The sequence below is a fragment of the Plodia interpunctella genome, chromosome 22 (assembly GCF_027563975.2).
Source record: "Plodia interpunctella isolate USDA-ARS_2022_Savannah chromosome 22, ilPloInte3.2, whole genome shotgun sequence".
Taxonomy (NCBI): domain Eukaryota; kingdom Metazoa; phylum Arthropoda; class Insecta; order Lepidoptera; family Pyralidae; genus Plodia; species Plodia interpunctella.
Window position 1 is genome coordinate 1645891 of NC_071315.1, and position 14085 is coordinate 1659975.

At 37.4% G+C, this 14085-nt stretch overlaps 1 protein-coding gene across 1 annotated transcript; it reads right to left on the reverse strand.

Moving 5' to 3' along the window:
• Window positions 1-3581: 3581 nt before the first annotated feature.
• Window positions 3582-11845, reverse strand: LOC128679765 (pancreatic lipase-related protein 2-like). The gene is made up of 8 exons (XM_053762200.2): window positions 11696-11845; window positions 10743-10911; window positions 9211-9359; window positions 8500-8586; window positions 6918-7061; window positions 5820-6009; window positions 4994-5131; window positions 3582-4424 (listed from the first exon to the last, which is right to left on the reverse strand). The coding sequence occupies exons 1-8, from the start codon at window positions 11736-11738 to the stop codon at window positions 4367-4369; spliced, it is 978 nt and encodes a 325-aa protein (XP_053618175.1). The 5' UTR covers window positions 11739-11845; the 3' UTR covers window positions 3582-4366.
• Window positions 11846-14085: the final 2240 nt, after the last annotated feature.

Sequence of the window (14085 nt, forward strand, 5' to 3'; positions counted from 1 at the left end):
GATTTTAAAGGCGTAAATTAGTATTTACGCCTCTAAAATCTTCAAAACTTTACAAGAACACATACCTAGGAACACATACCTAGGCAATAATAGTTTGTTGCCTAGGTATGTGTTCCTTATCGCCTCCTACGGCATATATTGTTGGATTTGGAGTCGTCCTTTTCTTTCTAGTTCCACACGCCATCTAGAAGTGTTCTTACCAGTCACGTAGCCAATGCCTCCAACGACATTAAATTTCTAGCTGTCACACCAGCGAGGTGGGCGCCGCGACTGAACCCTACCGCGTGGAAGTCCTCAGCTGGCCTGCCCGTGAGCTCCTTGATCCAGTTGACGAAGCGAGCCACGGTGCGACCTGAACGGGTATAAAATTATGTATTTTATGATATTTATTGTCATAGAAGGTAATATCCACCACACCTAATCTCTCTCTCTCTCTCTCATTTGCGCGAATTTCTGGTTGATTCCTCAGCCATTGAGGCCAAGGTCTGCTTTCCTTCGTCTCCACTTAGTTTTTTCTGTCGTTTTTCAATATCTATTACGATATTGACGACCTCTGTGGCCTAATGGTCATCATGCCGGACTGCTACACTGGAGGTCCCGGGTTCGATCCCCGGTCAGATCAACATGGAAAATGATATTTTTCAGATTGATCCGGGTCTTGGATGTTTATTTATGTATGTATATGTTATAGTATATAGTCTAAAGTATATATCGTTTAGTTAGCACCCCATAACACAAGTTTCGAACTTGCTTTGGGGCTAAATAGTTTGAAGTACAAAGAAGGACATAGAGTAGCCATTACATTACAAAAAAATTACTGCTCCCGTGGGAAATCACGCGGGCGAATCCGCGGGCAAAATCTACTTTGCATATGAATCTAAACGGAAAGAAACTATTATAAGTCAGATTCTTTACCAGTATCGTCCATTAGATCATAGTTACTGACAGACAACGCGCAGCCGAAACTACTATTAGATGCTCCATTGCTCCGTTGCGTTCCGTTGCGTCCGTTGTGACGGAGGACGATGAAGCGCAGCGAAGTAATTTGCTTTGATTTGCGCAGGGGATTGTAGAAGAGCACTTACAAAATTTCCAAAATTATCCGCGGGAACGGGAAATATGGAATTATATATACTAAACAACAGGTATTAGAAGCGCACATACCTTTTTATTTCCCAGACGTTTCGAACCTTCCTGCAAAGGTACGTGGTCACTGGACGGCTGACTCAGCTTGCTGAGTGGCGACGACGACGTCTGCCCGGTAGAATCTAGCTTCTTCTACCGCCATATTATTTCTCCGCTAAGTATCGACACAATACACAATACAATATTGTGACAGTTGATGTCATTACCTTAGTTGCTGAGTTAGTGTCCAGTGACCAACGGACCTTTGTAGCAACATCCGTAACGTCTGGGAAATAACAAAGGTATGTGCGCGTTTAATACCTGTTGTTTAGTATATAATTAACAAAAATAGTTATGGAAAATATGGAATTATAAGGCGTGTATTGCACTCTAAAAATTTGCTATAACTATAAATTGTTGTCTACCATAGCGTTAATTACCTTGTGAATGGATGGAAATGTATGTCTACCTCAGGTAGACATACATTTTCATCTATCTCTGGATTGTGCATATACTCGTATAGTTGCAAATGATAAAAAGTTGGCTCAATAAATTTGATTTCAAAAAATATGAATACCTTCAAGTTTTTGAATAACATTTAACCGCTTATTAGATATGCGTGATAATTATATGAAAAATACTTACCACCCACTAATGCTGACACGAACACATAGGTAGATACAGAGTTCATGTTGTAACTAGTTGTATCTGTAATCCTTTATTTTTATACTACTGTTAATGTTAAGCACGATTATAATTGATAAGTGGGGTTCCGTATTTTATTTGATAGAATTTATTCTAGTTTTATAAGTACATTACTAGCTGCGCCCCGGGGCTTCGCTCCCGTGGCAATTTCGGGATAAAAGTACCCTATATGCTGTTTCATGATAAATTCTACCCGTGTAACAAATTTCATAACAATACGTTTAGTAGATTTTGCGTGAAAGAGTAACAAACATGCACACATACGTCCTCAGAAACTTTCGCATTTTTTAAATATATCTTATGTAGACACTTATAGTTTTATTATATGTATAGACTAAGCAGGCGAAAAGGCTGCGGTCCACCTGATGGAAAGTGATCACCGCGGCCTATGAATGCCTGCAAGTGGGCGTTATATGCGCGTTGTCAACCCTGAATAAATAACCCAGTCCAGTGACCTTGTTACAAAGGTCCGAACCGACTGGGAAATAGAAAAGGTATGTGCGCGTTTAACACTTGTTATTTAGTACATATAACCCCGAATAAATTCGGATAGCTTGAAAAAAATTCACTGAGGAACCCTAAAAGTGACTTGTCTAACAGAAAGTCCGCAGTCTAGATATCTTTTATCGTATAATCGATGAATCAGTTGATATAGCACTTAGCTTGTAAGTATATAAGCTTATTATATAATAACACAACAAATAAATAAGTGAAATTCTTGTTGTCATTTAGAAACTAGCTTTTGCCACGCGCTAATTTCATAGTAAAATATCGGTTATTCTTTAAGAAAAATAATGAAGAGTATGTTTATCAATTTCACCTTTTTATTTTCAAATTTGTATTAAGTTCCATACAATCTTTCACTGCCCTTTTGAAGAGGTTGAGGGTTAATTTTCAGAAAAATTTGAAACACGTATTCATTTGTAAACAACTAAAATCCAAATGTTCAAGTCATAAACTTCAACGGTTTAGAACTTTCATATAAAAGATTTTCACCCCTTTCACCCCCTTCGGGGTACAATTTCCAAAAATCCTCTCTTAGTGCTCACCTACACTTCCCAGGGAACCTACATGCCAAATATCAGCTTCCTACGCCCAGTAGTTTTGGCTGTACGTTGTCTGTCAGTCAGTCACTCAGTAACGGAAGAGTTTTATATATATACTTAGATTTAAAACAAGTTTTTGCTGATTCAGTCGTAAGATGGGGCATACACAAAGTGCTGGCTCGATATCGTCAAGGATGATATACGTGACAATGGTCTGACAAATAAAGATGAACCGTGAGAAGTACTGAAAAAGTAACTTTGGGCTTTGGTAATTAGTATCTTTGAGCTCTGCTCTAAGGCGGAGGAACCCGGAAAATGCTCAGAGAGGGAGAGAATTGGTTTTAGTTTTGCAAGTAGAGACCATACAACGAAAGAAGTGCTATTGTAAATGTGGAACTATCAAAAACAGATTGGTAACATTGCTGTTTGCATCAACAGTAGCGCCACGTCGGCAGATCCTCTCTAATACATAGTTTAATGCAAAAATAGAGATAGTGCCGTATCATATACCCTAGACTATAGATATTTAGAGCCATCAGCCATAGAGACATCCGTCACCGGACAACGCAGAAATTACAAGGAGATTCGTCGTGCGTCTAAACCTATAGAAAACAATTTAGCCTGAGGCATGGCGTGGCTCATATTTGAATAGATTTTAAAGCGTGTAGGATGGGTTTAGGAATCAACGAAATAAATATATATATATTAAATGTTGCAATTTATTTATTTTAATCAAGATTTGGTGGAACCTTATAGTGGGTTGTATAGCACGAGTCAATTTTGACATTTTGACATTAACCTGCGCGCCGCTGTCGTGACAAATAAAATGGCGATTTTTGACTTTGCGTTCTTCTGCGCAGGTTTAGTTAATGTCAACATTTACTGGTGGTCAATTCGTGGAAATAATAGTCTTTCTACATATATACGGAACGCTAAATTTTGAACAAATGTTTAAAAATAATTCTAATTATTTTATATAAAATTAAGATAATTTTTGAGAATATTAAACATATCGATGTACCTAATCTTCGGGATTAGTATTTATATTATCTATCTATTAACTTTAACACGCGACTTCGCCCGCGTAAATTTCCCTTCTGAACAAAGAATCAATATTATCGCATAACATTTTATTATTGTCAATCGCAATGAAAACAAGCTGATTTTAAATTAAATCATTCGCAATACAACTGTGAAAACTGCATCAAACTCCGTCCAGTAGGTTTTGCATTATGCGCGAATAAACATACAGTTAGACAAAAATTCGAACAAAAAATCTCTTCAACAAAAAGAAAAGTTTTGGTTTCTAATAGTGGGACTATTAGAAACCAAGATATTTTTTGTTAAAAGTTGTTTTGTTTTAAGGCAACTCCTATAATTGTTTTTCTTTTTATATTTCCTACGTACGTATCTACCTACAGACATAACCCACTTACAGTTTTATTATATGTATACATATTATATCACGTGTTATAGAATAGATATAAACATTAACCCCGGGAGAAAGGAGGCGCTGCGTTGGTCTCCAAATAGAATATGCCACGAGCTCTGTAATAAACAAACACACGTTAAGATTAGATAATTAGGATTGTGCATGGAAAGTACCATGTGCAATTATAGGTAAGTACCTACTTTGATAGGTTTTGTACGGTGATAGAATATGTCATTTAAAGCACTTTGTACCCGCACATTGTTGCCACTAAAAAATATATTACTTTCTAATAAAATTTTATAAATACTAGCTGAGCCCTGGGGCTTCGCTCGCGTGGGAAATTCGGGAGAAAAAGTAGTAACGTTATATTCTACCCAAACTTCATACCTAGTGTACCAAATTTCATAACAATCCGTCCAGTTGATTCTGTGTGAATGAGTAACAAACATACATACACACATTCTCACAAACTTTCGCATTTATAATATTAGCAGGATAAACAGATCGGAGAACAAAATGGAAGGAACTTACATACTGTGCCGACCCCACATGAGTGGGATAAGGTCAAGAAGAAGAAACAGATCGTAGAAGTGAAGGAGACTGACTTGCTGTACCGACTCCACATTAAGTGGGATAAGGGTAGGCTGATGATGGTGATGATGATAGAAATAAACAAGAACCCTACATGTAGCTAGCGTACGGAGCCGCCATTTGAAGCCTGCCGGGCAGGTCGCAAGCTCCGACGAACGCGTCCTCATTATTTCCGCACTCCGTGCCCGTGAAGCCCCAGGTCACCACCGACTCCGCCATATAGAAGTATGATCTGAAAGACAAATCCTTACATATTATTATATAATGAAATGACTCCTAAACTTTTGGCACTCTCTTATCAGTTAGAAAAGAGCTGATTTCCAAACGGCGTTTACACATTTTCCAATGCGATATAGAAATATGAATGGGACCATACTTAGTGGAAGACCGCTAAAGAAGAGAATGATAAGGATATTCTTCTTCTTCTTCATGTGAAAGTGAATATACATCCGTATTTGGTCTTGTCTAAATCATTTTGTGCCGAACTTTGGGCGAGGAGGTGCCCGAAGTTGTGAGAGGTGCATTTCTGATGCAGCGCTAACGACATGGATATTACTCTGCGTGAATGACAGCATACTGCGTGGAAGGTGAAGTCTTTGCCCAGCAGTGGGACACTATAAGCCCTTCTGGCATAATAGGGACCAACACTGTTTAAATGAGTTTCATTCAGCAGCAGTGGTTGTTCCGAAATGTTACTTTGTAGCTTTGATAAATATCATTTAATTTAGTATGTGACGTGAAAAAGTGCCTGTCAAGGCCTAATTTCTGAATGAATGATTTGATTTTGGCATGGATTTATAAGTAACGGAGTAGGTACCTACTAATTCCATGGATTTTGGCTATCATAGTTTGACGTTAATACGTGCTTGTGCAGGTCTGATTTCTGACTAAAAATGACTTTGGCTAGAAGAACAGAATACCTAGCATGATTACAAGCCCAATCCCCGCCACAGCCGGGCATGTCTTGTCCGCCATTAGGATAGAAGTCCACTTGGCCGTAGCGTTCATTAGGCTTCACACCATCTGACGTGGTGAAGACGACCTCAGTGTACATGGCGTCACCGGTACGGAGTCTGTCTGCCTCGTCTTCCCAGATAGGTGGGTCCAGGGCTGGTAAATTTAAATATTTTGTATTAGCTAATGTTTTTGTTAACTTAACAAACACAAATGCAAATTGGTTTTTCAATGATTGGTTACTAAAATGTACACGAAGAGACTGTACATCTTTTAATTCAATAATAATTTGTTTGTACTTATAGGTACGTATTATCTATCAAAATTTATTTATTTATTTACGTGGCCGTGCAAATCAAAAGGGACCTTATGGCGCCCGGCACTTACGTCATTATTGCCGTTGTTTTGTATTCGAACAACGGCAATAAAGACCTAAGTCTTAGCAGCCATAAGGCCACATTTATCTTTATTACAAAAACACTTGAATGGCGGAACTAAAGCCTGAGGCCTTTTCTACCAGTAAACCAGTCGGCGAAGCAGAGAGAAAATAATATTTTTGGTGGGAGCGCGAACAAAGCAAACAAAGAAAATTGAAAGCAAACAAATATTTATAAATATAATACATACCTTCCGAACTAGTTTATCTTAATGTTGTTGCTATTTAATTTTGTCTTATTATAATCATTTTTCACGAAGCGGCATATTCAGACATGTTCCCAGCGACAATCACTAGTTTACGCAAGAGGGAGGGAGATGTACTATTTCAGATTATTCTGATGATAAACGCCTTGATATAAACATATAAACGGGTCGATGTAGGTACCATTATATCTATACTATTATTATAAAGAGGTAAGCGTTTGTGAGTTTGTATGTTTGTGGTGGGTAATCTACGCAACTGGCGAACCGATTTCAAAAATTCTTTCACTGTTAGAAAGATACATTATCCAAGAATACTATTGGCTATATTTTATCTCAAAATTCCCACGGGAGCGAAGCCCCGGGCAACATCTAGTTGGAGATAAAAGATGGTTAGGTATTAACAGTATTTCTAAATAGGGTACCTGTGACGTGACCGAGTCTTCCAGCCAATCTGCTTGCGATAGCAGCATATTGCCCTCCCACTCCAAGTCCAATCAGATGATAATCCTCCTCGTAACCTTCTGCAGCATTCATCAGCCACAGGACAAATTGGGACACGCTATTGGCTGAAATCAAATGGTAATATTAAAATCGTTTTTAACAGATTATTTATTTGTACACAAAAATTTTAATATATATATATATTTTTTCATTAAACTGTAACTAAAAATATATATTGATTAAAAATAACAAACTATTAAAAAAAATGATAAGAATTATATACAAAAAACCCAGGCCCTGCAGTTTGTTACCTTGGGGTAGCGTTCCCAGAAAGCTGACGGCATTGTCAAGTTAAATGGTAATGTTTAAGAAGACATATTATATTTTCTACATGATTCTCACGACTTTATCACCGTGCCAACTGCCAACCCACATCGAAGGTCCCAGGTTCGAATCCGGGTCAGGAAAGCGTAGAAAAATATAATTTTTGAATTGACGGGTTGAAAACACTTGTGAAAAACGTTGTATGTTTTTGGAGGAATCAAATTTTCATTTCATTCATCATCATTATACAAAACGAAACATTGACCTCAAATAGTGTTGTGTTGCGTTTGTTTACATGTCAAGATTACATTTTCATAGTAATTTTTTTTATCCCCGTTTTTGGAAGTGTTGTTTTCCCCCCCGTTTTTGCCTGTGTGAAACCAGTTTCCAAACGATAGTTGTGGCCGAAGGGAAACTATCTACCCAAGGCACCCTATCGCCTCGTTTTGTATGTGCACGGGGATTATGAAACACCTTATTGAATTTGAATAATATATTAAACTAAATATACACTTTATTTTAACCTAAGCTACTATACACAGCTAAAATAAATAAAAACTAATAAAAACAAATTATTAAATTAAAAAAGAATTATTTATATTATATATTTACAAAAATTCCAGTCCCTGCAATTCGTTACCTTGAGGTAGCGTGCCCAAAAGGCTGACAGCATTGCCACGTTGGCAATGGCAATGCTTAATCTCTGGCCTAGATATATGCCAGCCTTTTGGTCACCTGTTACCCCATTAATTTTAGTGGAGATGGCCTTGTATGATTTGTGGACTGAAGGCCTCCACGGCCCCAATGTCTCAACCCCAAACGGCTCAAATATGCAAAAATTGCCAGTATTGGCATATTTATGCCGTTTGAGGCATTCGACAGCACTCGGATCACAATCATAACCTGTTTTGATATACCTTTTGACTATGTACATTATGTACTTTTATATATTATTAGAAAAAAACATTGTAAGAAACAATAATGGCATGATAGGGACCAACACTGTTCAAATGAGTTTCTTTCGGGATTTCTTCTCAGCAGTGGTCGTTCCGAAATGCCAGTAGTTTGTAGCTTGTGAGAAATAACAATAAATATAAAAATTGACGAGAAAAAGCCTTGCCTTTGAAGGTCTAATTTCTCAATAAATTATTTGAATTTGATACTAACTCAATGATACCTATATTTTATAACAAGATAAATAAAATATAGTTAATATACCCTGTATAAAAAAAAACGTACCAGATACAATTACTCCAGGTATACCGAGCTCAGTGCCTTCAGTCCAGTCCACCACAATCAGATTCAAGTCCGACGCCGCAAGGATTGCTGGAAGAAAAAAATATTTGTATTATTTTACTAGCCGATGCCCGCGATTTCGTTCGCGTTCGCGTGGCCGAACAATTTTTTTCATTATTTTTAATACTAAAAGAAGATCGTAAAATCTTTTTTCGAGTCGAGGTCTCTCTCTCTCTCAAGCGTTTTCTCGATTGCTAATAGTGAGTGGAGTCTACGTTTAAAACTGTGAGGGTCGATTAAACCTTATGTTATAAAAAATTATACATAAATATACATATTACTTTGTTTTATAATAGGTATGAAATAAATAAATAAATAATAAATAAATATATTAGGACAACACCTATTTCTTAAACTTTAATATAGTATTATTTTTTGAGTATTGAATCATAACATAATATAATACCTTAGATTTAGTATAAACACGGAATGACTGACGACGCCAAAAGACAACTGAATATGAATACATAAGTAGTTACTACATACCTATTTTGATGAGAAATATATACAAAACAAACAATGAACAACGTTTAAATTTCGGAATTTTTATTTGAAATATAGGTAGAACAATATTTCAAATCTTGTTAATGACAAGATTATTGAAATTTATAAAACTGGACATAAAATAATAAATAAATATTTTTTTTTTCAAACCTGGAACCATAGCCAAGTTGAAGGTTGACGTGGCGTTGCCCTCATAACCGTGGATCAGCATAACTGTTCTTCTAGTCTTGTCATAGTTGGAACTCTCTAGAATGCCGTCATTGAAGATCAGTAGAGGTTGACTGACCGTAGGGTTTCTCCTATAAAAATATATTTAATAAATAACATAATAAATATATTGGGACACACGTGAGTGAAATAGACGAGTGTGTGGTACCCATGCACCCTTTGTACCAAATAAAGAAATAAATATATTAGGACAAATTACACAGATTGAGCTAGCCCCTAAGTAAGTTCGAGACGTGTGTTATGGGATATTAACTCAACGATACTATATTTTACAACAAATACATATATAGATAAACATCCAAGACCCGGGCCAATCAGAAAAATATCATTTTCCATCATGACCCGATCGGGATCGAACCAGGGACCTCTCGGTTCAGTGGCGAGAACTTTACCACTGCGCCACCGAGGTCGTCATATTCTGCTAGAAGGGGCAAACCCAAGAAGTGCTGGCTTGATGTCGTCAAGGATGATATGCGTGACAATGGTGTGACAACTAGGGATGCCGACGACCGTGCGAAGTGGAGACGCAAAAGTAGAAAAGCGGACCCTGCGCTCAGACGCTTAACAGGACGTAAGGAAACGGGAATACTCAGAAGAGAGAGAAAGAGAGAGAAATAGATGTTGTCTATTATTATATTTTATTCAATTAATGTCAAGACGTAACTAGATTCTTGAACTGAATAGTCATATTTCCTCATGGCTGAGGGTCGCAGTCATGTCATGAATGAAACACACACAACAACTGTCTTGGCACTAGTAATGGAGTGGTTTGCCATTGCCTTCTCCATTTCACACATCAGTTAATATTAAACCTGTGTGCAGGTTTCCTCACGATGTTTTCCTTCACCCGAAGCAGGCGGTGGTCGATTGAGTCAGATTGGTATCAAACTCATGAGGTACTAGTAGGATTCGAGCCTGGAACCTTTCGATCTACAGGATTTCCTTTATTGAATTTGGAAGCTTATTATTTATATATGTAGCAATGAGAAGGTGGCTTGTCCAATAAGTTATTATATTGTCGCCGCTGTGGTCTTAAATGAATTTCGTTACGAAATCTGGGTATTTTTTAACAAATAGACACTTATGTACATTGATGCCAGAGTTACAATTTTTAGCTGTTTAAACAATGGTCGACACGAGTCCAAGAATAAGCGTTGCAGATTGCTCGTACACATCTTTTTTTGGATAATAAAGACTCGGTTAACCTCAACTGAGTTTCCCCATAGTATCAACCCATAACTGAGAACAGAAGCGACATACCCATGGTAAGCCGTTAATGCCGCCTCTTTTGATACAGTTTGCCTTAATCTCATAAACATAAGGTGAAAACAAATTTGTTAAGTTTTAGGCAAAGAGCATTTACATGTTCTTTCCAATTAAGATTTGAACCTAAATGAAGTCCAAGAAATTTCACATAAAGTTGTATGTAAATAAAGTCTGTTATTGTACAATACCTGGTGAACAGATGATACTGGTTGCTCTCCTGAGGGTTATACCTTGCCAACCTCTTCGGGTCGACTGGAGTCTTCACATTGTAGAGGTTCCGGCCTTCAGGCACGTCAGACGGACTGACAGACCTAGACAGGTGGACAGGATCCGGATGATTTAAAGGTACTGCGACGGCTGGAAAATAAATATGTTACTGATTATTTTAGGACCAAAATCTTTTCGAGTTTTATGTTATTTGCTAACACTGTTTTCAGATTTTATTCAGGTCTGCTAAAAAAGCGTGAATTTTACCAACGCACACCGTAAACGTGGCGAGTAGAGGCACATTGAACACACTAGTGAACTTAAACTGTCGACTAGTGTACAGGCTTCACGATGATTTCGTTCGTGGTCTACATGAGTCAGATTGGTATACGAATTCATGTGGCATGAGTAGGATTCGAACATGGGACCTTTCGGTCACGGGCAGACGGTCATAACATGCGGCGTAAGGCCAATAAGTCCACTCTATCTATCGTGGATGTCATACGAGGGTATACGTCAGGCAGGCGGCCGGTCTAGGGACCTAGGACTAGGGATGCCGAGGACCGTGCGAAGTGGGGAATGTAATGTAGGAAAGCGGACAATGGACAATGGGCCGACGCAGAACCAGCCGGAGGAAATGCAGAAAAGGCTCAGATTAGAGACAGAGTTTTGGCAACTGGAAACAATAACATTCCCAAAGAGGATTTCAAGCAAGCGATCGGATTTTTGTTACATTCCGTTTTTGTAAGATGTTTACATATTTTGTTTCTTTACATATTTGTACAGTCAACAGCACATCAACCTACCCAAATTCATTGGAAACTCGCCGCTATTACCGCGCCATAGAGGTCCACGCTGGGTAACTTGTGCTTTGACTGTACCTATGTGAGTGTTTTCTAAATAATTGTTTTAGTTTAATGCAAGCACTACATACCCAGGGCCAATGTGGATAATAATATAACAGATACCGCCACCATAATGCACTATGCACTTAACCACCTATCTAAATATACACCATAAATCTAAAAAGCTTATTAAATACTGTTCAGTTATCAATGATTATGTTATGAAGTGTCAATATCTGCAATTCACGTATTTAAAAACCATTATCTATCACTGATATTGATTATAAAATTAGACTCGATAAATATTGATAACAAATGAACAGTTCGCTCGCAACATAATGTTTTTTTTTTTTTAACACGCGGGACAATTTGAACAATTTCCGATAGGTGACATAATAAAGAAATAACAGCTTTTTGTGCATTCATTTTTTGTAATAGCCAAGGTGGGCTGACGTCAGGGACGGAGCCGGTTGTAAAATTACAGCTGAGTGTTCAAAATTTTAAGGTTATCTTTTACGCTGACCACGGGCTTCGCGGCTACAGAGCCCCGAATGAAGCCGGGAGCATGCGGAGATGAGAGTGAGCCAATGTTTTGATAATATAATTCTTTTGATAAGTTTATGTTGGATGGAAAATTGTATAATTATTACAATAAAAATTGTATTTAATTGTACAATTAAAATAATTTTGTTTACGATTTTTTTACTTTGACTTGATTGCACCTGGAATTTTCAATAATAATTACAAGAATCCCACAAAAACAATCAGATAGCACCTCCCTATTGTCCTCAGAACAATAATTTATTATTCATTCATAATCTGACAGATTTTTTGTAATCCCATTATTTATAATGATAATCAATCACTGTAGGTTTTTTCCTTAAAATAATTAATAAATTGTTTAATATTTATTTTGTACCGTCTTTGTATTGAAGGGTTAGTGGAAATCATCGGTAGCCAACGTGTTAAAATACTTATTACTACTTGATTTGATTTTAAACACAACCAATTTTGCGTCACCCGATCAACGTTTCCGGTTTTAGTAAGATATATATTGATATCTTGTCGGCCGAGATATATATCTGTAGCTATTTTTATATTAAAATGGCCATGTTTTTTTTTATATAATGCCATAATTACTTTTACTAGCTTTTGCCCGCGGCTTCACTCGTGTTCTTTTCGTGCGTCCGCTCACAATTTATTATTGTCAACATCTCGGGTTCTAAGCAACGTATCGCGATGACACACAGACCAGATTTTAAGTTAAACCATCCGCTAGACAACTGTGAAAATCACGTCGAATTACATTCAGTAGTTTCCTTGACTCGTTCCTTGTCACAAACGATTTGCCTTCAATGTGGCGCGTTGCCACAGCGCCCTGTAATCACACCGCCTCTCTCACCCTTCAAACCGGAACACAACAATGCAAGCGCTGATGTTTGGCTGAAATAGACGAGTGTGTGGTACCCATGCACCCTTTGTACCAAATAAACAAATAAATATATTAGAACAAATCACACAGATTGAGCTAGCCCCAAAGTAAGTTCGAGACTTGTGTTATGGGATACTAACTCAACGATACTATATTTTATAACAAATACATATATACATACGAGTATATAGATAAACATCCAAGACACGGGTCAATCAGAAAAAGATCATTTTCCATCACCCGACCGGGGAACGAACCCGGGACCTCTCGGTTCCAAATGTACCAAGGTAACTATCAAAAAGCTTTATCAAATTGTGTTTCAGCTTGTTCGTGTAAGTATAAAATTGTTTTCACGTGTCGTGTGATTTTTCCACGGTAAATTTCCATAAGTTGTATTCTGTATTAATTATAGGTATGTATGCAAAATCTCAAGTAGTTTGGTTAGATAAGTCGTGAAGAGGCAACACTCAAATTACTTTCCGCATTAATAATAATTTACCTATTTAGTTCTTAAATATCATCACTATATAGTATAAAACTCAAATAGCTTCTTTCTGTCTGTCCGTATGTACGTTTAGAGCTTTAAAACTACGCAACGGATTTTGATTATTAGATAGAGTGATTCAAGAGGAAGGTTTGCCGTTAGTAAACCATGTGGAAACACAATCAAATGGTTTATTTAAGAAATTTTTAATTTAACGAGCTCTGTAACATTTAGTTTGCGAAAAAGCAGGAAAATGGACCCTGGGCTCCGACGCTTAATGGCTGAAGAAGTAGGTACCAGCGATCTCTCATCGCTATATATCTCAGAGCGTATTTAATCTTGCTCCATCGGTGTTTTTGACTGCAAGAGCAAATGGACGTCTAAATTCAATTCTCGGAGCACAATTACTGCGGTTCTAGAGCATTTGCGTTAGTTCCGGCCCGGGGGCACTGCTGGTAGTTTGTACCGATAGCAGAAACTACAAATTCAAATTTAAAACTCTCTGTGATAAAAATATATACGGACAAATCATACAGATTGAGTTAACCCAAAGTAAGTTCGAG